This window comes from Bos indicus x Bos taurus, chromosome X (assembly GCF_003369695.1).
Source record: "Bos indicus x Bos taurus breed Angus x Brahman F1 hybrid chromosome X, Bos_hybrid_MaternalHap_v2.0, whole genome shotgun sequence".
Taxonomy (NCBI): domain Eukaryota; kingdom Metazoa; phylum Chordata; class Mammalia; order Artiodactyla; family Bovidae; genus Bos; species Bos indicus x Bos taurus.
The window spans coordinates 32,495,597-32,519,906 of NC_040105.1; the positions used below are offsets into that span (position 1 = coordinate 32,495,597).

Sequence of the window (24,310 nt, forward strand, 5' to 3'; positions counted from 1 at the left end):
CCACCTGTCATATGACAGGCCAAACTTCTTTAAGTGTTCCATACTTCTGCATGCAATTCTTGTTGCCTTCACCTTTCTATAAATTGTCTTTGCATGGACAATCTCAGATTAAATGTCACCTCTTTTCAAAAGGTTTTCCTCCTCTCTAAGCAATTAGTCATTTTTTCCATCTACATTCTCATAGCACTTCTATTATACTAAAGGTCAAATATAATTTTATGTTATATAATTACTGCTTCCTTCAGACGATAATCTGGAGAAGAAAAATCATGTTGAACTGTGCCTTTTTCAGTGTACAGTACTATGCCAGCTACAGAGCTGGCAATCAATAGGTATTTGTTGAATGCTGAAAGGTTATTTTAGCAACCATATAGTTCCAGTGGGACAGTACCAGAGTGCCAACTATTCTTTCCTAAATGAAAATAAATCTCTAAAGTCAATATATGTTGTTTTACTAGAAAGTTATGTAGGGCCCTAAGATAGAATAAATCGGATAACTAATGCATTTGCCTATCAGCTGCAGAGAATTGTTTTTTGCCAGCAACAGTCATGCTAATTGGTAAATATTTACATTTGCCAGCTAAATATGCTTGCCACTGAAACCATTCCATACTAGGTAGGTATTGCAATCAACAACTTCATTTCTTTCATAAGATATTTCAGAACATAGAACAAAACATCTATACCTTCTAAAACTAGCTAGAATTATTAAGAGCTCAATAACAGTGGATTGGTAAAGAATGCTATGCTATGCTAAGTCGCTTCAATCGTGTCCGACTCTGTGTGACTCCATAGATGGCAGCCCACCAGGCTCCGCTGTCCCTGGGACTCTCCAGGCAAGAATACTGGAGTGGGTTGCCATTTCCTTCTCCAGTGCATGAAAGAGAAAAGTGAAAGTGAAGTCGCTCAGTCGTGTCCGACTCTTAGCGAACCCATGGACTGCAGCCTACCAGGCTCCTCCGTCCATGGGATTTTCCAGGCAAGAGTACTGGAGTGGGGTGCCATTGCCAAGATGTGCAATGTAAACAATAAATTATATGTTTTTCATTGAAAACAGTGAGAATGATCACAATCTAATTTTGCTTTCATTAACTGAATGATATCCTTTGTTACTTGGGTACTTTGCAAAGATTAGATTCGGGAAAACATTCAAGGGAATGGTTCTCAATGGATTAGACCATTAGCATAATCATCTCTATTGCAAACACTAGACATATCATTCTTGAAGTCATCTTAACACTTTGTATAGATGTCACGGAGCCCACATGCCAGTAAAGCAATACCTTACATTTCTCACCAAATTATTTAAATCAATATTTAAATTATCTCTTACACATAAAAATTTGCTAATGTCTAATGGAAATAAAAATCAATATTAATATGTAACAATATCCACAATTTACTGATGATATTAAAAATTAGATTATGTCACTCACTAAAATATAACATGTAAAAGGTTTAAAATTTAATGTATTAGAAATCACTTGGAAAGAGTCAATTAAAAGTCTTCCTCAACAGTGACTGAGTTTTGGGGTTATTAAACATCCAAAGGTAGGTTAAAGTTTCTGTTGGTATTGCAAGCATTAAATCTCTTCTCAAATTTTCAATGAACTCAAAATCCTTTTCTACTTCTCATAAAACCTATCAATTGTATGACGTGTCCCAAGAGAAATGCAGCATTTTGTAGATGGAGTAGTTGTCACAATAGTAACAAATATGGAAATATCATGGGGTTTAAAGTCCAGTTTCCTGGCTTCCAGCTTCATCCCTTTCCTTTACCCTGAGTAAGCCACCTAAATCTCATTAGCTCATCCTGAATATTTATCTCATGAGGTCAGTACAGCAACTAACCATGAAAGCATTTCTCAAGAGCATTATTAACATAAGGATATGTTGGAACCAAAAAGTTCCTATTTTTCACTATTTCTGAAATGAGGATTTCTATAGTCTTCCGTACCAATATTCATCTCTCCAAAACAATCATATCAAATAATTCAAGTGCTACCAATGCCTTATATGGGCTTATTATCATGATCCAGAGACTTAGTTCACTGCCATTCAATCTCCCTAGTGACCTAATTCTTCCTGATACCAACTAGAGGGAGAAACAGAAAGCCAGGAGCATACTGGTTTGTGCCTGTTCATATTTATGGTGAACCTTCCATGACACAGCAGCTCTGCTTTATTACTTCTGATAGTCAGGCCCCTTGTACACGGTGGTAGTTTAGTCCTAATAAGTCACGTCAAGTCATGTCCTACTCTTGTGACCCCTTGGACTATAGCCTACCAGGCTCCTCTGTCCATGGGATTTTCCAGGGAAGAGTACTGAAATGGGTTGCCATTTCCTTCTCCTGGGGATCTTCCCAACTGAGGGATCGAACCCAGGTCTCCTGCATTGCCGGCAGATTCTTTACCGACTGAGCCACCAGGGAAGCCCCTCTTGTATTGTGGATATATAGAGTTTTGCCAAGAAAATGCACTGATCATAACAAACACCCTCTTCCAACAACACAAGAGAAGACTCTACACATGGACATCACCAGATGGTCAACACCGAAATCAGACTGATTATATTATTTGCAGCCAAAGATGGAGAAGCTCTATACACTCAGCAAAAACAAGACCAGGAGCTGACTGGGGCTCAGATCATGAACTCCTTATTGCCAAATTCAGACTTAAATTGAAGAAAGTAGGGAAAATCACTAGACCATACAGGTATGATCTAAATCAAATCCCTTATGATTATACGGTGGAAGTGAGAAATAGATTTAAGGGCCTAGATCTGATAGAGTGCCTAATGAACTATGGAATGAGGTTCGTGACATTGTACAGGAGACAGGGATGAAGACCATCCCCATGGAAAAGAAATGCAAAAAAGCAAAATGGCTGTCTGGGAAGGCCTTACAAATAGCTGTGAAAAGAAGAGAAGCGAAAAGCAAAGGAGCAAAGGAAAGATATAAACATCTGAATGCAGAGTTCCAAAGAATAGCAAGATAAGAAAGCCTTCTTCAGCGATCAATGCAAAGAAATAGAGGAAAACAACAGAATGGGAAAGACTAGAGATCTCTTCAAGAAAATTAGAGATACCAAGGGAACATTTCATGCAAAGATGGGCTCGACAAAGGACAGAAATGGTACGGAACTAACAGAAGCAGAAGATATTAAGAAGAGATGGCAAGAATACACAGAAGAACTGTACAAAAAAGATCTTCACGACCCAGATAATCATGATGGTGTGATCACTGACCTAGAGCCAGACATCCCGGAATGTGAACTCAAGTGGGCCTTAATCTCTACAAACAAAGCAAGTGGAGGTGATGGAATTCCAGTTGAGCTCTTTCAAATCCTGAAAGATGATGCTGTGAAAGTGCTGCACTCAATATGCCAGCAAATTTGGAAAACTCAGCAGTGGCCACAGGACTGGAAAAGGTCAGATTTCATTCCAATCCCAAAGAAAGGCAATGCCAAAGAATGCTCAAACTACCACACAATTGCACTCATCTCACACGCTAGTAAAGTAATGCTCAAAATTCTCCAAGCCATGCTTCAGCAGTGCATGAACCATGAACCTCCAGATATTCAAGCTGGTTTTAGAAAAGGCAGAGGAACCAGAGATCAAATTGCCAACATCCACTGGATCATGGAAAAAGCAAGAGAGTTCCAGAAAAACATCTATTTCTGCTTTATTGACTACGCCAAAGCCTTTGACTGTGTGGATCACAATAAACTGTGGAAAATTCTGAAAGAGATGGGAATACCAGACCATCTTATCTGCCTCTTGAGAAACCTATATGCAGGTCAGGAAGCAACAGTTAGAACTGGACATGGAACAACAGACTGGTTCCAAATAGGAAAAGGAGTACGTCAAGGCTGTAAATTGTCACCCTGCTTATTTAACTTATATGCAGAGTACATCATGAGAAACGCTGGACTGGAAGAAACACAAGCTGGAGTCAAGATTGCTGGGAGAAATATCAATAACCTCAGATATGCAGATGACACCAGCCTTATGGCAGAAAGTGAAGAGGAACTAAAAAGCCTCTTGATGAAAGTGAAAGTGGAGATTAAAAATGTTGGCTTAAAGCTCAACATTCAGAAAACGAAGATCATGGCATCTGGTCCCATCACTTCATGGGAAATAGATGGGGAAACAGTTGAAATAGTGTCAGACTTTATTTTTTGGGGGGCTCCAAAATCACTGCAGATGGTGACTGCAGCCATGAAATTAGAAGACGCTTATTCTTTGGAAGGAAAGCTATGACCAACCTAGATAGCATATTCAAAAGCAGAGATATTACTTTGCCAACAAAGGTTCGTCTAGTCAAGGCTATGGTTTTTCCTCTGGTCATGTACGGATGTGAGAGTTGAACTGTGAAGAAGGCTGAGAGCCAAAGAATCGATGCTTTTGAACTGTGGTATTGGAGAAGACTCTTGAGAGTCCCTTGGACTGCAAGGAGATCCAACCAGTCCATTCTAAAGGAGATCAGCCCTGGGATTTCTTTGGAAGGAATGATGCTAAAGCTGAAACTCCAGTACTTTGGCCACCTCATGCAAAGAGTTGACTCATTGGAAAAGACTCTGATGCTGGGAGGGATTGGGGGCAGGAGGAGAAGGGGACGACAGAGGATGAGATGGCTGGATGGCATCACTGATTCGATGGACGTGAGTCTGAGTGAACTCCGGGAGTTGGTGATGGACAGGGAGGCCTGGCGTGCTGTGATTCATGGGGTCGCAAAGAGTCGGACATGACTGAGCGACTGAACTGAACTGAACTGATAAACTTTTTAATACATATACGTTTAGAACTGACATAGTGGAAAGGTATATACAAATCGTTATCTCTTGCACTGAAACAATGTTTTTCCCCTGTCTCAGTATCCTCCTTTTATATAATGAAAGTGTTCAACTAATTTTAAATATATAATATGCTTACTGTGTGTGCCTGCATGTTTGTGTGTTTGTATATGTGTGTGTGTGTGTGTGTGTGTGTGTGTGTGTGCATACTGAGGGCATGGATTTGCATAGAGAGTGTGGCAAGATGATGAAATATAAATATACGCTCTATTCTCTCTGTTCCATCCAAAGAGAGTAGCCAAAACCAACTTCAGGAAAGAAATGAGCAGGCATCCAAAGAAGTGCCTAAATATGCTATTCATTCAATTCAGAAAATATATTACATGATAGAAAAATTGGTAATATTTTGTTTTCTATTTATACCATTTTTAATATATGTTTTCTCATAAAGTAGAACTAGACATATAAGGAAAACAAGACTGAAAGAATTTGAATTTTAGATGTACCTTTCTGAAATGTCTTCAAGTGTGGATATAGTGATTTCTCCTAAGGCTCCATGGTACAGAGCTGTGTAAAGAAGTCTTGTTTACTGACTCACAATTTTAGTGTGAATTTATATTATATCATGTTCATTATTCTGGCAAGATGGTAAATTATGGTGAATTCTTGGGAAAATATGTTGCTTCAGTTGATTGTACCTCATGTTATTGTTATCATGAGAGGGTGTATCAGGTATTTTTGGCATGGGCATGTACATTGCATGGGCTTTCCCTTGTGGCTCAGGAGTAAAGAATCCTCCTGCCATGCAGAAGACATGAGTTCGATCCCTGGGTTGGGAAGATCTCCTGGTGAAGGAAATGGCAATCCCTTCCAGTGTTCTTGCCTGGGAAATCCTATGGACAGAGGAGCCTGACAGGCTACAGTCCATGGGGTTTCAAAAGTTGGACATGACTAGTGACTAAGCAGACACGCACATACTTTGTGGCAATGAAGACATATGTGGCAATGAAGACATCATCGTATCATAAACCTTTGAGAAGTTCACAGACAAAATCAATTACACAGTTTTACTTCATATAAGTCTAGTACAAAGTTATCTACTACTTTTGGAAAAATTACAGAAAGTGAAGTTAGAAGATGGAAAAAAGTTAATCGCTAAATCCAGCATTGGATCAAACTCATCATATAACTCACTGATAGATGGTTTAAATCTTTCAATTGATCTAGTAGTAAATATTTCACCCCACAAATTGCTTTTTCCTCTAATGCAAACATCAAGGGAGTTTTATGACAAAATTATTGGTGGTCATGATTACAAAAGTGTACTTTCCTTAAATGATTTTTTGAAAGAACTTGTGTCAATGTGCAAGATGTCTATAATGTGAATTATATTTGTGGTACAGTAAATACTAAACATTTTTTAGGATTATAAAATAGCTATAAATTACAAGACGAAAACATTTACCTTGAATTAATCTTACCTAGCAATGGCTTTGTGTTTATGTGGTGATAAATATTGTTTGTTTATCTTTATAGAATAGATGTGATAAATCACATTCTAGTAAAATTTTTGGGAATTGAAGGTTAATAGAAGACTTATTTAGAAAAAGAGATAGGGCCTATTTTAAAATGGTACTGGAAAAGTTAAAAAATCAATTGGATTTACTACAAAGATACGTTAAGCTTCAAATGACACAAAATGATAAGGTTATATTTAATCACATTTTCCCCTTAAACTATCCCTTATGTAGCCTTATAAAATAACCAGAAACTACTTTGCTGTCTCCCTATACTTTACAGATACTATACAAAGGTGTATATGTGTATACATGCCTAACTGATAACCCTTTTACCTCATCATATTCATCTTTATTTTTGTTGTATGTGTTTCTCTCTGTCCAATTTACCACACAGACAGATGATAATGTTTCACTGCTTTTTATCTCTTTTTAAAGCCTTCCTCAACTTTTCTTTTCATTCAGAATGTCTAATTCTCTTAAATTTAGTATATATTTAATTATTTGTACTACTCACCAAATGTATTTATTATACATATTTGGTGCACTAGTAATGATAAATGGGGTTATAAAGAAAACACACATTCTTGCCTCGCTCTCTGATGTTCCTTACTTTAGGGTCTCTCAATCAGTAGAGTTTGCTTCCTAAAGGTTTCTGGATTCACTCTAACTCAGTATTGCTTTCTCTGACTACCTAGAGACTACTTAGTGCTACTCCGTTTAGCAATTATCCAACATCTCCCAAATATGTATGTTCCATGAGATCAGAAAATTCAACTTTAAACTACTTTGGTGCCTCCCACAGGCCTAGACTTCTGCTCAATTCCAGGTAGCAGTGAAATAAATATATGTCAAATGATATATCTCACAGCTATGTTTATCTTTTGGTACCACCGAGTAGCTTAAACTGAATCAATTAGCTTTCTCTTCTCATTATCTTCAAAAGCATCTAGATAAAATTTAGTCATCCAACCTGAAGTCATGGCAAGAAAGAAACCAGGTAACATGGAAAATATCTTTCAGATCTCTAAATGAAAAATCAACACACACACACACACATACACATATATACTCATATAAATTTTATCTCTAAATCGTTTCCCTCTATCTTTATAAATATATTTATTTATAATCCTGATACCTAGGATATGCCCAAATACGAAGCTCAGGCATTTAAAAGAATGGTGACTCTCCTGATCCAACTTTAATACGTTCAGGGAGAACACTTATAAAATAAATGAAATAAGTGGGAGTTGAATTTGGGGGCAGACTATTTGTAAAAAAAATAGTAAACACATTCATGTGTGTGATTATTCCACAGCTTTTAAAATATGAGGGCTCCTTAGGGTAGGGAGTGCCTAAGACAGTGCTCACAATTTTTCACGGAATGTAAGATATCAAACTACGTTTGTTTATTAGCACATGCATTATGGTAAACAACACTTAGAAATGTGTACAGAGACTGATGATCTATTTAGATTTGTGGGAATGAGAATTAACAATGTCTATCATGTTTACAACCCTTATTAAAATAACTAGTTTAATTCAAACATTCAGAATACATTATTATTATTACATACATAATTATTATGAAAAAATCTCTATACGCTTGATTTGTTGATAGATTTGTTTGAAAGCTTTTATCTATTGTCTGCTACAAAGTTCTGAAATTAAGAAAATTTCAATGAGGCCACTAGATATAGCAATTAAACCATACACAGCTATCTGATAAATAGTCTCAGAATTATGAGTTCCTATCCTAAATATTTCTGAGTTTATTTTTCATTTGTATTATTATAATTTGCTCTTTTTATATTATTTGCATGCCACTTAACTTTAAAAAAGTTGAGATTTTTAAAACATATTTCATTCCTATGTTTATTAAAGTTCTGTAATAGCAACTTATTAATTACCTCAGCAAGTAAATATAAATGAAATTTGATTAGTTAAAATTCAGTAACTTTACTTCTTGCCAATATGCTAAAGAGTACCTGGTGCAATTCTGCTGTCAAATACCACAAAGAATGGATGATACTCTAAAAACTTTTGAAGTAGTAAAGGGGACACTTTTTAGACTGTATCTTCTAGTAGATTTTTTGGATCTACTGCCAAGATTTTCACAAAGTGAGACAGGCTCAAGAAAAGAGTAATTTATATATATTAAGGGTGTCAGGCATTGTGCTAGAAATTCTCACACAGTGTACCTCTTTTAATCATCACAATAACACGCAAAATAACCATTATTGCCATTTTACTTCTCTTAAAGCCTTGCATATAGGATCCACATTTTATTAGTTTTATGCTTCCATTATCTGTATTTGACGGATTATACAGGTACGCGCACACACACACACACAATAGAAGGATGAGGAAACCGACTTATAAAACATTTGACTGATTTGCCCAATCCACAATTATTAAATATAAATCAAGTCTTTCTAGCCTTGAAACCCACAGCAAACCCCTTATATTTCACTCTTAATGGTAGCTTTCAAGGTAAGAATATTTTACTCTGTGTTCATGTAAAAATTATCTAGAATTGTGCTATTGATCACGAGTTAGTTACATTTGCAAAATAAATAAATATTAGGAGTATGGATTGATGTCTACATATAAAGAGAAGAAACTTATCATTTGGGGCCAAATAGCCTATTCATTTTTCTTGTACTTTGTAAAGATCAAGAAGGACCAATAAAATGATTGTTTTCAGAACAATAAAGATTTCTCCTATCTTCTTCTAGTGTATGACATATACCAGCTACTTGATGAAGATTGCTGACAAAATCCTCTGGTTACTTATGTTGTTAAAGAAACTAATATTATGCAGAAGAATCAAAGATATGTTTTATCAAATTAAATACTTTCTCTTTACCACATATTCTGTTGCTTCTTCCTTAATTAAAAGTCAATACAATATTCCCAGATTTGTACAGTTAAAACAAAGACTATGAGAAAAACAATATGGACATTTAAATCACACAGATACAGAGTTCATTTTGAAAAATCAGCATCATGTTTCAATAGAGGAGCAACAAAATATCCTTACCTTAGAAAATTGTGCATTTATCCATTTTGTGAATGTTTTCTTTTGAACATCTTCTCTTTCATCTACAATGTAAAAAGATAGAAGAAAGACAAAGGGATAGCGTTAAGAAGCAACTTTGGATATCTCTCATATTTTACAACCAAAAAACTTTCTGTTAATATACATTAGTGTTATTTTATACTTAGTAGTAAATTCACTGATAATGAAATTGAACATGAGTGATGTTGCTACTGAGCATCCAAACTAAAATGAAATCTGAAAAATAATTGATAGAGTCAAGTCCATACTCATTCAAATACTATATAAAAGCATTAAAAAAGAGACTATTTATTAATAGTGGTGCTTCCCTGGTGACTCAATGGTTAAGAATCTAATTGCCAATGCAGGACATGTGGGTTCGACCCCTCAGTCTGGAAGATCCCTTGCAGAAGGAAATGGCAACCCACTCCAGTATCCTTGCCTGGGAAATCCCATGGACAGAGGAGCCTGGCGGGCTACAGTTCATGGGGTCACAAAAGAGTTGGACACAACTTAGTGACTAAACACCAACAAAACAACTATAATGAGTAGATACTCCAATAGAATCAAAATAAATAATTGTCTGTTGCTGCTAAGTCACTTCAGTCGTGTCCGACTCTGTGTGACCCCAGAGATGGCAGCCCACCAGGCTCCGCCGTCCCTGGGGTTCTCCAGGCAAGAACACTGGAGTGGGTTGCCATTTCCTTCTCCAATGCATGAAAGTGAAAAGTGGAAGGGAAGTCGCTTAGTCGTGCCAGACTCTTAGCGACCCCATGGACTGCAGCCCACCAGGCTCCTCCATCCATGGGATTCTCCAGGCAAGAGTACTGTTTTCCCCATTTCCAGTCCATGAGGAAATTATTTTTCCCTCCTTTGTAATACCTGCATACTCTAACACAGGCCCCTAACATAGCCTTTTCCCATTATAGGAGAGGTTTCCTGATGATCAGGATCATGTCTTGCTTATCTCTGTACCCCAGAACCTAGTATACTGTCTGCACAAATTAAGAGCTCAGAAAATATTTGATCAATATGTGACTACATTAGAGGAAGGGGGATCGTAAAACTACAAAATTTCTAGCACTTCTCTTCATCTAAAAGTCAGGAAATTTCAAATCAAAATGCAAATGATACTCTTCATGGATTATGTATACAAATATACTCAAAGGAAAATCCCCAAGGACTTCTTACACCAGGAGATTAGGGTGGAAAATTATTAAGAAAGAGCTTCGCAGAATTCAAGCTTCTAAAAATTATCTCTTTTTTCCAAAGCCGGAAGTTAGTATTAAGTCCAATGGACAGGAAAATCATCAATTGTGATTTATTAAAATGCTTTTTTGATGCTGAAGCTTATCTTGAAATTACTGTAAATGCAATCATATTAGTCAATGTTGAATAAATGAGTGTATGTGAGAGAGACTTAAAATTGAGACATTTCATATTTTATTTACATGGGTCAAAAGAACCCTTATTAAAATGCCCTCAGGAAACAACCTCATTTGCTCTCATATTATTTTTCAGTAGTCAATCTCCACTGCTTCTGAAAACAGATGATATACAGTAAACAATCACTTTCCTATGACACACGTATCTATGCATTAAGAATGTCTGTTTATCTTTAAAGAGTATTATTAATCCATAAGTAGATATTCTTAAGCAATATAAAAGAGAATAGTGGAAAAATAATAAACCTAAAACCATTTTCCTAGATGAGAAAATGTTATTTAGCATCGCAAAATACTCCCTCCTTATTTGTGTTACTCCCACAAGCTACTGTGTATGGTCAAATATCAACATTATTCACACAGTAGAGGATACATGACAGCTATAACATAGAAATCTTTCCTTTGTTGACAAGTGTGAATAAATAAAACTAGGTACTAATAGCTTTTAAACGTAATCTAGCCTCTTTTGAATATTACTGCCATAAATCTAATATACTCTTTATAATAATAATAATAATAAATAAACAGAATTTCAGATGGTCAAGATTTAACCTTTTTCACGGACTTGCTATAAAGAAAGACAGGTCTGTACAGGTCTATTTCTCAATGGCATACACATATATTCACAAAACTTAATAACCTTATTTGAAATTCCACTTATTTTTCCTACATGTTCATATATATCCTATCTGTCAGACATGGGAGAATGAATGAGTCATTTGAAAGCATTCATCCAGAGGTTTTTAAAACATACCCAAACATCTTCACCAAAAGCTGAATATGAGGGTGTTTGAAGAGATTTGTTCCAGATGCTTTTAAATGAAAAGTGGGTAGTAAAGCAATATTTTTATTGTTTTTGATTATATGTACAAAGAACAATTTTTAGATAGGCCTTGAAGGCAGAAGGGAAACCTTGACATTATGTGCAAAATATGCATTTGCTGTGTAAAAAGCACTAAATGTGAGCTTCATCATATAAACATCTTCACTAAATGTATTCTTGTACCTCTTTTGCTTTTAATGCAAGAAAAATATGCCTTCCATGAGTTACCTGCTAATGTTTTCTTTTTGTATAGTAACATTTATTTTCTTTAAAATGACAAATAGTAATAATACTAATTTTATCATTATTATAAGATATAACATTACTATCTTATTGTTTACAAAGCTGTTTTACATATACTATTTCAATCAGTCCATATGTAATTTACCATTTTATACATTAAAACTACAAGCTCAGAAGGAATAAAACTGATAAGTGACAGAGATGAACTGCTATAGATTATTTGAATCAAAGTCCATGTCTTTTCACAGTGACCATTATGACTGTATAGATAATATGGACTACTACAAGGTGATTAGAGTCATAAAAGGTGAATATATGAACACAAATAAAAAATAGTCATGAAATTAGAGCCTTATTTTGAACAACCCAGGGTGTTCCATGTATGTTGTAACCTATGTGAATGACATCCTGGGATTTTAGAGTGAATAACCTGCATGTCTACATGTGTTTATCTAGAAGTGAAAATTGAACCATTTAATGATACCGTATGATTTGTTAATATTTTATATAATAATGTTCTTATATTTGCTAATTAATATTTGTTGTTTCAATTTTTGTCATATATTACTATGACAAAAATATTTTAACATACAAGGATCACCAAAAGTTATGTGTTTGCACATTACAACCCTCCCCAAACGTGAATTTTACTTAGCCACAATAATATTCTTCATTTTATGTTTTTACTTATTTTACCATAAACATCATATGGGCTACCTTTTCCTTTTGTTTGCTATTAGAGATTCCATCATAATGAACATCTTCATGAATTCTTTTCCAACTTCTGCTGTATAACAGTCTTAGAAGAAATTACTGAGTCAACATTATGGAAAATTTTATGGCTTTTACTAAATAATGTCATATTGCTTTCCCAATGGTCATACCAATTTTTAGTGGTATCAGAAAGAGTGAGTTTACATTGTTGATAGCAGATTTTTTGCTTGTATTTTTGGACAAATGTGGTTTTATTAGATACAAAGAGATAGTTGATGCTTGCTATAATTTGAATCTGCTTGATTACTAACTAAACAGAACACAATTTATACATTTATTTATTCTATATGTTTCTACTCTTTCCAAAATACTTGTTTATATTCTCTGCTCATGTATCTATCGAGCACTTGATAAATAAAATTAATTAGAATGAGGTCATATATTAGTAGTTTTTAAACATTTCAAGTCATGGATTCCATTTGATCATCTGATAAAAAAATAATAATCCTTTTCTACAGAAAAAAATGCCTATACACACATATTTACATACAGGTTCATGAGGTTAACTGACTTCCCTGCCAAAGATTCCATGAAATCCAAGTTAAAAATCACTATTGTAAATTAAGCTACTTGCGCTTAGTCAATGAACAAATATATGTTCTCAAGTGGTCTTTTTTTCAATTCTTGTTTCATTCTTATTATGCTAAAATTTTACATTTGTATATAGTTAAATCTGGGGCTTCCTTGATAGCTCAGCTGGTAAAGAATCCGCGTGCAACACAGGAGACCCCGGTTCAACACCTAGGTCGGGAAGATCCTCTGGAGAAGGGATAGGCCACCCACTCCAGTATTCTTGGGCTTCCTTGGTGGCCCAGATGGTAAAGAATCTGCCTGCAATGTGGGAGACCTGGGTTTGATCCGTGGTTTGGGAAGATCCCCTGAAAGAGGGCATGGCAACCCACTCCAGTATTCTTATCTGGAGAATCTCCATGGACAGAAGAGCCTGGTGGGCTATAGTCTAGAGGGTCGCAAAGAGTTGGACACGACTGTGTGATTAAGCACAGCACAGCATAGTTAAATCTATTTCTACTATAATTTATCATATTACTTAAAATTTGACCATTTTAAGCATGATCACCTATACATTCATAGTTAAAGTTGACACATATAAACCTACATACATAAATCATTACAGAGCTTATAGAGACTATTTTGATACGAGTATGTTGTTGTAGATACACAGTCTATAGTAGGAGATGTTAACATGAAATCATCAAGAAAGAGGAGAAAAGAATCAAGTGAAAATTCTTTTATCAGAAAGTGACTATATACTATTTAATCATTTCAAGAAACATATATTTTATTTTATTTCCTCTAGGGTTTGTTTATGAGTGATTTTCTTCTACTAACACAAATATGCCTGAGTATAACAATATGAGATGCAAGGAAGAAAAATCCCTCTTAGAAAAATTTATATGAAAACTGTTCTGTGGAGATATCAAAGAATGAAGAACTACTAGTTTCTATATTGCAAAAAGTGACCAACATTTTATTTTATTCTCTCTGTGGGGAAAACCCATATAAAATTAGCTTTCTGCCATACACAAAAACTATATTTCATCTCAGAATCAATTAACCCTTTCTAATAAAATCTTTTTATTCAATAAATATGTTCTTTCATATTTTTTTACAATTAGTGTAAAGGGCTTTCACCCTGTTATTAACTTTGATATCCCTGAGACCCTCAATCCCCCCCTGAGACCCTCAATCCCCTATAAAAGTGGGATAATTAAATTGTGATCTTAGCAATTCACAAGAGTGAGTTACTGCACAAAAATGATACTGGGCAAGCTGAGAGAACATAAAATTAAGGCACTAGGTCTCAATTTCCATTGTAGAACTTATTAGTTTGGTGGCCTTTATTTGTGAATTGAGGACATTTATTGCTTTTTCACTCATGGAACTGTTAAGATGTCATGAATTCATTTATTTATATAAAATATTATATACAAAATGCTTAGTATATGCTGGTCACTGTACTAATTATCAAGAAAATAAACAAGATTCCTTTTTTATCAAAGTTCACAGCATAGTAGAAAATGATATATGATGGGTAAATATTTAACATTTTGCATAATTAAGGGTACCTACATTCAAAGGGTACTTCAGGAGTACAAAGAAAGGGATATGTAGCTACATGGATATTAGGGAAGACATTTTCTGGAAGGTGATGGCTATGTTTAATCTAGAAAGATGAGCAAAAATAAGGAAAGAAGAAAAGGTGCAAAGGGAAAGATGAATCTTATTGAGAAGATACTAAGGGCAAAGGCAGGGAGATAGGAAACCAAAAGCACATGCTCTCCAGTATATGCAATTTTCCTGCACTCTAAAATGGGAAGAAGGGAGCAGAATTGGATGAAATTACAAAGAGAGCTGGGAGTAAGATTACGGGTAGTCTCCATGACACGATCCCTTATATGCTACCACATAAGACAACATGAGTCAAATCATTTAAAAAATTGGGGGGAAAACCCCACCCAGTTATAAGAATATCAGAAATTATCCTTATTTCACAGGGCAGTTAATCACAATCTTTGCTAGGAAAACATTTTCTTTTAAGTGTTACCGATACTTTCTTGGGTGCTAGTTAATGTTAACTGAAGAGTCTCATCTCTTAAGTTACCCAGAAAATACAAGTTTAGGAGGAGAAGGAAACATTAAAGTTGAAAACAATTTAGAAATGCACATAGGGAAGAAAAATGAATGGACATGAGTTTATTTCACCTTAAAGAGAGGACTATTAAGCAATATGGAAGAGCTATCAGAGTCAGTCCATTCTCTGCTTCCACCAAAAATGAGGAAAAAGGAAATGAGAAATGCAGAAGATTAATGGTAAACATTAGATAGGATTATGTGATACTGTGGAACATTATGAAGGAAGGCTCCAAACTCAGGACATATTTAGGAAATTGGTTTACCATGTTATTAATGCTACAAAATGGCAATGCAAAGTGGAGGAGAGTAGACTGGAAATTGGCATGAAAAATGCTTCCATTAAATCTGAGTAATAGCTTTTGATCACAGGACTATAGAACATTGGGCCGAAGGTGACATTCATGGTCATTTTATAACGAGGTGGTCTAAAATAATTAAATTACTGTACAAAGAAGAGAAAAAACAGTGTCAAAAATGTTTTCTTATTTTTCACTCGCTGGACAGTCAGCGTAATACAGTTTCCACTGTTCATCATCCTATAAAAGATTTTCCTAATAACACTGCTTATATCCTTTCTAATTTCTAAGACAGTGATTATCTAGGTTATAGCTGTCTTCCCAAGTGGTAAGCATTGAAAGTGTGACATAGTAGAGCTCAATAAAGGTATTTTGAAGATACTGGAGACCAAATTTACTTTTCAGAACTCTCCTCATTTTTCTTCTGCACAGGTACTGATTCTGTTAACTTGTAGAGAGAATTATGGTCCTCCAAAGATGTCCACATCTTAATCCCTAGAATCTGTGAATAAGTTTTGTTAAAATTTAATTGTTTGAAAATAGGCTAAGTATAAAATATTTTAAAAGAGAATTATGGTTGCAGATGGAATTAGATGTGCTAACCAGCTCATACTGGACAGCAAGATTATCTTGGGTTAGCTGGGTGGGCCCAGCATAATGACAAGTGTCCTTAAGAGGGGGAGAGAGAGGCCCAAGAGGGCAAATCAGAGAGATGGCAGAGAGACTTGGCCCAGTGTTGCTGGTTTTGAAGATGGAGGAAGAGGGTCATGAGCTAAAGAACATGAACGGCCTCTAGAAAATGGAAAAGTCAAGGAAACAGATTCTCCCCAGGAGCTGCCAGAAGGCACACAGCTCTGCTGACCCTTTGTGTTAGCCCAACCAGGCCAATTGCAAACTTCTGACCTGAAGTTCTGAAGAACTATTCAATTATAAATTTGTGTTGTTTTAAGTGGATACATTTGTGGTCATTTTTATAGCAGCAAAAGGAAACTATTACAGCCTTTCCTCTTTAAGATTATCCATTGAAGTGACACATACATAGACACCTGCTAGTGGTAGAAATTCCACTGTGTAAAGGAATTAAGTTCCTACCCTTTTGGTCTTACAGCATAGTGAGAGAAACATACCCTAAAATGAAGAGATAGTAGATACACCGATAAGTTCCCAACTACAGAAAATATAGGGCTTTGTCATAAGCCTCTGGGAAGGGAACTAACTTGACAAATCCAGTGCCTCCTTGATGAAGTGACATCTCAGCTGAGTTCTGAATGTTAATCAAGAGTATGGTGGTTTAGTCACTAAGTCTGACTCTTGCAACCCCATGGGCGTATCCCACCAGGCTCCTCTGTCCATGGGATTTCCCAGGCAAGAATATCAGCATGGGTTGCCATTTCCTTCTCCAGGGGATCTTCCTGACCCAGGGACTGAACCTGCATCTCCTGCATTGCAGGTGTATTCTTTACCTACTGAGCTTCCAGGGAAGCCCAAGCAAGTGTACAGAAGCAAAAAAAAAAAAAAGAAAAAGATTATAGAAGCATACAAGGTGGAAAAGAACTTAAGACAAAAAGAGCAGGTGCAGCTATTTGTATGTGAGAGAGAGTGTGTGGTCCTTTTGTGGAACTAGAGAAAGAGGAGGAGGACAAAAGTGGCAGAGATGAGTCTAAAAAAAAAGATAAACAAACAGCCTAATTATAAAGAGCTTTAAACTTTAGCTAGAAGGCAGTTAGAAACCGAACCAGAATTGAAGTAGGGCAATGGCAATATAGGTTTGCTTTTAGAAATGGATTTCACAGTATGAGCAATATGTTAGGAGAGGTTACTGGAATCATCACTGACTCAGTGGACGGGAATGTAAGCAAACTCCAGGAGACAGTGAAGGACAGAGGAGCCTGGCGTGCTGCAATCCATGGGGTCACAAAGAGTCAGACATGACTGACCGACTGAACAACAACAACTGGAATCAAGGAAACCAATTTAGCTTGCTATAACTAAAATCAATGTGAGAAGTGATGATGGTCTGTACTGATGACTTACAGTGGGACTGCTACTGCAGCTAAGTCGCTTCAGTCGTGTCCAACTCTGTGCGGCCCCATAGATAGCAGCCCACCGGGCTCCCCCATCCCTGGGATTCTCCAGGCAAGAACACTGGAGTGGGTTGCCATTTCCTTCTCCAATGCATGAAAGTGAAAAGTGAAGTGAAGTCGCTCAGTTGTGTCTGACTCTTAACGACCCCATGGACTGCAGCCTACCAGGCTCCTCTGTCCATGGCATTTTCCAGGCAAGAATATTGGAGTGGATTGCCATTGCCTTCTCCAACAGTGGGACTGGAGAGAGGTAAATACAGGAAAGATGTAATTAATAGGTATTAGTGATAAGATCACTACTTTTTTTTTTTTTTTTTTTGGCCACACCATGCAGCTTGTGGAATCTCAGTTCCCAAACAAGGATCAAGCCAGACAATGACAGTGAAAGCCACAGAATCCTAACCACTAGGCTAACAGGGAACTCATAGGTATGACTGATAAGAACTAATTATTAATTAGAGGTGGAGGTAGGAAATTTGGGAGAGGCAGAGCCGATGATGTTAAATTACTCAAATTGGAGTCTAGAGTGCTCAGGAAGAGCCCTGGGTCTGTATATATAATGAGAGTATGAGAAGAACTGGGAAATAATGAGTTTGGAGTGTTTTGGGACAAGAAGGATATAGGTGGTAGGTAATCACATACTGGAACCTAAAGTACAAGAGAGAAATCCGAGTTGAAAATAAAATGTAGGAGTTACAAGGCAACTGGAAGGTAATAACTGAAATCCCTATCAGTTCCGTTGCTCAGTCGTGTCTAACTCTTTGCCACCCCATGGACCACAGCACACCAGGCTTCCCTATCCATCCCTCTAGTGAATGATATTACTAGAAAGAGTGCACAAGCTTTCTGAGCTTCTGAAATATCATTGATTCCTGGTTCACTTTCCAACACAAGGGCTGTCTGCTAATCTGTTCAAGTGACCTGTTCACCATTCACCCTGGCAGTGTTGGCATTCTCCCAGGATCCTATCTATCTTTTGTCTCTTGTCTTGTTCTACTATGCTTATTCTTCCTAAGCAAAGTGACTTCCTCTCTCCCTCCCCAACCACCACTATATATTGATACTGATGATACCTAAAGCTATATTTTTCATTTTGATTAATGTCCTGATCTTCACACTGACATAGCTGACTCCTGTTTATACCTCTATCTAGATGTCCTGCAGGAACTTTAACAATATCATTCATCTTCCCAAATAAATTCACACATCCAACTCCTCCTGCCAATTAATGGCACCATCATCCATCTAGTAACGAAATAAGTAACTCGTGAGTTAATATGCAAGTTTGAAAAATGCTGGTCCTGAGGTTAAAAGCCAGATACAAGGGCCTTCACAATCTGACGCCAAATGCCTTTCTAAACTTAATATTTATCATGCCTGTTGGCATTCACACACACACACCCTTTACCCATCTGCACACATACCTACCAGGTCTACCCTAGCCACACATGCCAAATGTCTCTGTGAATAAGCCACACACTTTCTCACTATAGTCCCTTGTACATGCAGTCCTTGGAATGTGATCTGAGAACTCTCACTCTTCAGGTCAAATTCAAATGTGAAGAACTTTCATAATCACCCTTATCCCCTTGGCAGAAGTCATCAATCAATTCTTCTGATATATACGTACTCTAGTATTTTTCAAACTGTATTATTAGTATCATAAATAGTTTACTCTCTTCTATATAGCATCTTACACACCACCCATCACCCTCTATACGTGACCACACTTAGAATGGAGCATCATTATGTCTTTTTAACTCCTGGCACTCAACATGGTATCTTCAAGCAGAAATAGGTTCTTAATAAGAACTGGTTGAACAAACCAAATGATTAACTATTCCATAATTAAATTCTACTCTAATGAGTCCCAGGCTAATGTTTTATTTTTCTTGCCACTTTGCCATACTGCTCAAACTGCTCTGTTAATTATACACTTTCTGTCTTCATTTCCAAAAATATCCATTGAGCACCCACTAAGTATAAAATCATGTTTCAATATCTTCTCTCACAATTTGGTATTTGGACTGAAGCACTTATTTTCATCACTATGTGGAATGAAAAATAGAGAATATTTATTGCAAAAAATTTACTTTGATTTTTCTAGGTGAATTACATTCTGGAATATAATGAAATTGCTCTTTACTTCCTCTTGACTGTTGTGGCTTCTAACACAATGTAAGATGCTACAGATGACCTGCCTGACCCTTTACCTCCCCTGAAAATGTTACTTCTTTCTCATGTAGGTCAACTACTTCTTATGGTAGGGAGTTGATGGGTTCAGATAATAATTTGAACAGCTGTGTCAGCTTATACTGCATGAAAGTTCCCTCCCATCTCCTGGCACTTAATCATAGAATTTATGCTATATTAGCAACCTAGAGTTATGGTCGGAACCTTACATAATCATACCACTGCATATTCATAAAATAACCAATAATACCATACATATTGAAAACTCAATGCAAAAATTGCAAAACTATTTTTGATCATGGTTATAGAATTTACCATGAAATGGGCCTAATAACAATGAAGCTATTGTTATTGTAACAAAGAGAAAACTGAAACTACAAGAGTATACAAAAAGTTAGTTAGGAGAGTTAGTTAGCATGAGTTAGGAGAGTGCCATGTGGTAGATGCTACAAATTCCATTCTGACATCAAGAATATGTCTCAGCTACAGTAAGGGTCAGTGCTTAAACATGTTTGTTCCAGCATCAAATAGCCTGGCTTCAAACTCCAGCTCCACTTCTCACTAGCTGTATGACCGTAGGCAAGTTACTTATCCTGTCTGTGCCTCATCACATCATCTGTATCATGAGAATGAAAACCCTGGTACAGAATTGTGAAGATGAAATGTGACAGACCTATGGTGCATATTAAAAGTGAAAATTTAAAGAAAAATCAAGAGAGAAAATATTTACAACTTTATTGCTGGTTACACATTTTCAAAAGCAGAGACATTACTTTGCCAACAAAGGTCCGTCTAGTCAAGGCTATGGTTTTTCCAGTGGTCATGTATGGATGTGAGAGTTGGACTATGAAGAAAGCTGAGCGCCAAAGAATTGATTCTTTTGAACTGTGGTGTTGAAGAAGACTCTTGAGAGTCCCTTGGACTGCAAGGAGATCCAACCAGTCCATTCTAAAGGAGATCAGCCCTGGGTGTTCTTTGGAAGGACTGATGCTGAAGCTGAAGGTCCAATACTTTGGCCACCTCATGCGAAGAGTTGACTCATTGGAAAAGACTCTGATGCTGGGAGGGATTGGGGGCAGGAGGAGAAGGGGACGCCAGAGGATGAGATGGCTGGATGGCATCACTGACTCGATGGACGTAGTCTGAGTGAACTCTGGGAGTTGGTGATGGACAGGGAGGCCTGGCGTGCTGCGATTCATGGGGTTGCAAAGAGTCAGACACAACTGAGCGACTGAGCTGACCTGAACTGATACCATGACTTGTTGTGGGCTGTCTGTATAAATTGCATTACCTTGCAAAATACACACAATTTCTAGGTAGGAGTCATATTAACAGTATGACTCCTACCTAGAAAAGTATTTATAAATGTGCAGTAATTACAGTCTCCTTGATTTGAAAGATAAGAAAGAATATAAAATTATATTAGTATAAATTACACCCTCTCATGACCCAAAGAATGAAATGTGTTTAGCCATAATAGGAATAATGAATATCTTTGTGGTGCATTATTATTTACAAAGTGATTTCAAATATCTCATCTTGTTTGATCACTAACATGTGTGTGTAGACTTTTTATGCATAAAAGGAAGTTACTATTAATTAGTATGCAAACTTGAAATACACAGCAGTATGTCATGAAAAAGATCATTTATTTTATTAAAAATAATAATAATGGACTAATTATGGCAGAATAAATCAAAATAGATCAAGGTTTCTTATGTAATTTAGAGGTGGAATGAAATACTTGGATACTGTGGCAGAACCACTAGCTAGAAGCCTGCTTTCATACTGCAGCCTAGTCAGTTTTAAAGTGCTCAATGTATCTATTAGAAAATTTAAAAAATACATTATTCTGTGGTTTATTTTTACGTATCTTAATGGATTGTAAAACAGTTCTTTTTGAAACAGAAAAGCAATCAGCCAAATGCACACAATGGTCATTTCCAAATGTCTGTGTCAATGAGATGGTTTATAAACAGACCCAGGGTTCTTTTTTGAGTGTATTACAAAGGGATATTTAAATCACAAGTTACATTTGCTAAACTTGCACTGTAAAGGTTAAGAAAATGGTAGAGTAGATATAGCTCATGTCTCATGCTTTATTTCCTTGGCCCAGCCCCGAATTTACCTGTGAATGTGAACAGATTCTGTGGATGCTGAAGACTTTCCACCTCAAGAATTCACATCTCTCTGTATCTTTGCATTAGGGCTTTTTCTAATCCTAGGAGCATTTGGTAAGCCCATCTGCGGGGCAGCCCAGAAGTGACAGAGATCTAATTCCTCCAAGTGTAATCCTCAGCAAATGAGGGACAGAAATCTATGGATAAAATCCCAGTAGAACAATTGTTGGCCATGTTCTCTCAGGCTCCTATTCATTGGCCCACAGTAGTTCTTAGATTATCTGTTCTTCATTTCCTGACTCACTATGTATGCCTATCTCTCTCTTGAGCTACCAGGGATTATTGTGCAAATGAACCACCTGCATGAGTACTTGTTTGAGTCAGGTTTTTGAGTAATGCAAACTAATCCATATGGATATTGGGCCTAAGTTACTTGATTTGATCATGTATTAACTTGGCCTCAGGCATCTTTTAAGCAGGTGGTTCAGTGGTAAATAATGTGCCTACCCAGCAGGAAACGTGGGTTCCATCCCTGGGTTGGGAAGATTCCCTGGAGAAGGAAATGACAATCCACTCTAGTATTCTGGCCTGGAGAATCCCATGGACAAAGGAGCCTGGCGGAACACAGTTCATGGGTTTGCAAAAGAGTTGGACATGACTTAGAGACTAAACGACAACAAAGCAACACAAAGCCTCAGTTTTCTAGTCTGTAAAAAGTAAATAACCATAGTTACAAACTCTCCATTTTGATGAAGTATCCTAGCGGGGATTCCCAACCTCTGAGCCTTGGACTGGTACCTCCTGTCAGGTCAGCAATAGCATTAGATTAGAAATAAATAGTACAATTGATGTAATGTGCTTGAATCATCCTGAAACCATCCCCACCGCTTCTTGGTCTGTGGACAAATTGTCTTTCATGAAACTTGTCCCTGGTGCCAAAAAGGTTGGGGATTGCTGCTGTAGAACAGTAAGTGCAGTCTTAAGCAAAGATGTAGTATAAAATAAGTGAATAGAGTTATTATTCCTAACTATTTTCATTGAAAGTTTGTGAGCACGTAGGCAATCAGATAATTTCTTCATGATTCATTTTTACCTTTCCTTGTTTGGCATAAATCAACCTAGGAGGATTACACTTCCTAACTCACCCACTTTGTCATGTGATTTGACTTGACCAATGAAACACAAGTATATCTGACAATGTATCAGTTCTGTGCTAGGGACTAAAGAATCATGGTGCATTTTCACTCCTCTTGGCAATTATTTTCTTAGCTGGTGGAAGATCATTCCTCATGTAGACTATGTTCCCTAAAGGAGAGAAACATATGTGGAATTGACCTGAATTCAATACAACGATTGAAGGAGACACGGGACTAAGATATAAACGTCTATTCTTATAAGTTACAGAGATTTAGATTTTTTTCTGTCTTACAGAGGAATATACTAGATATAGCAGGTAAACATGTCCTATAGAATAAAATACATAATAGCAGACCATATATATAGTATTCTCATTTAAGACAGTTGTATTCACTGTTTAAATCTAAATTTAATATAAACTGATATAGGGGCTTCAAATCAAGTATCAAATTATTTTCTAAAAGTCTTTTGTTGGTTGGTTGGTTTAGTCACTAGTCCTGGCCAACTCTTTTGTGACCCCATGGACTGCAGCCCACCAGGTTCCACTGTCCATGGGATTTCCCAAGCTCGAATACAGGAGTGGGTTGCCATTTCCTTTTTCAGGGGATCTTCCCAGCCAAGGGATTGAACCCTTGTCTCCTGCATTGCAGGCATATTCTTTACTGCTGAGCCACAGGAAAGCCCCCCCAAAGTCTTCTATTTAGAATATATTATCTTTGCTCCTCTTGGTCTTTCTCCTTATCATATCAGTCACAATTTAAACATTAATGCAAGCATGTTTTTCTTATACATGGCCAAGTATTAGCATAGACTGAAATCCATCTAGAAGATGATTTATGGGGAGAGTATGTCCTAAGGAAATCCAGTGGGTTGCTGTAACAACAACAGTCAGTAGGAGATTGTTCATTTATAACTTGTGCCAAATTCTGAAAGCACAAAAAACAGAAATAAAGAGTAATCGTTCATTCCCTCTTCACCAAATATGGAAGTCTTAAGCCAATGTTTGTGAGAGATCAAGCCAAAAAGTATAAATAGGGTAAAGGCCAATGATTTTTCTAGCATAAACAGGGAAAATTCTGCAGTCTGTGAAAGAGCATTAGAGTCTGCCTTTTAGGACCGATTTCAGAAAATTAATACTGAGAATACAAAAGAAGTTCTGGGATCT

The 24,310-nt window shown here is 36.6% G+C and overlaps 1 protein-coding gene across 9 annotated transcripts in view; it reads right to left on the reverse strand.

Moving 5' to 3' along the window:
* The window catches only part of DMD (dystrophin), a 2,656,945-nt gene that overhangs the window by 2,044,551 nt on the left and 588,084 nt on the right, over positions 1-24,310 (reverse strand). For all 9 annotated transcript variants that reach the window (XM_027533579.1, XM_027533577.1, XM_027533571.1 and 6 more), the window contains exon 2: positions 9,358-9,419. In XM_027533579.1, the coding sequence (XP_027389380.1) occupies positions 9,358-9,419 (62 nt within the window). The remainder of the gene's footprint in view (positions 1-9,357; positions 9,420-24,310) is intronic.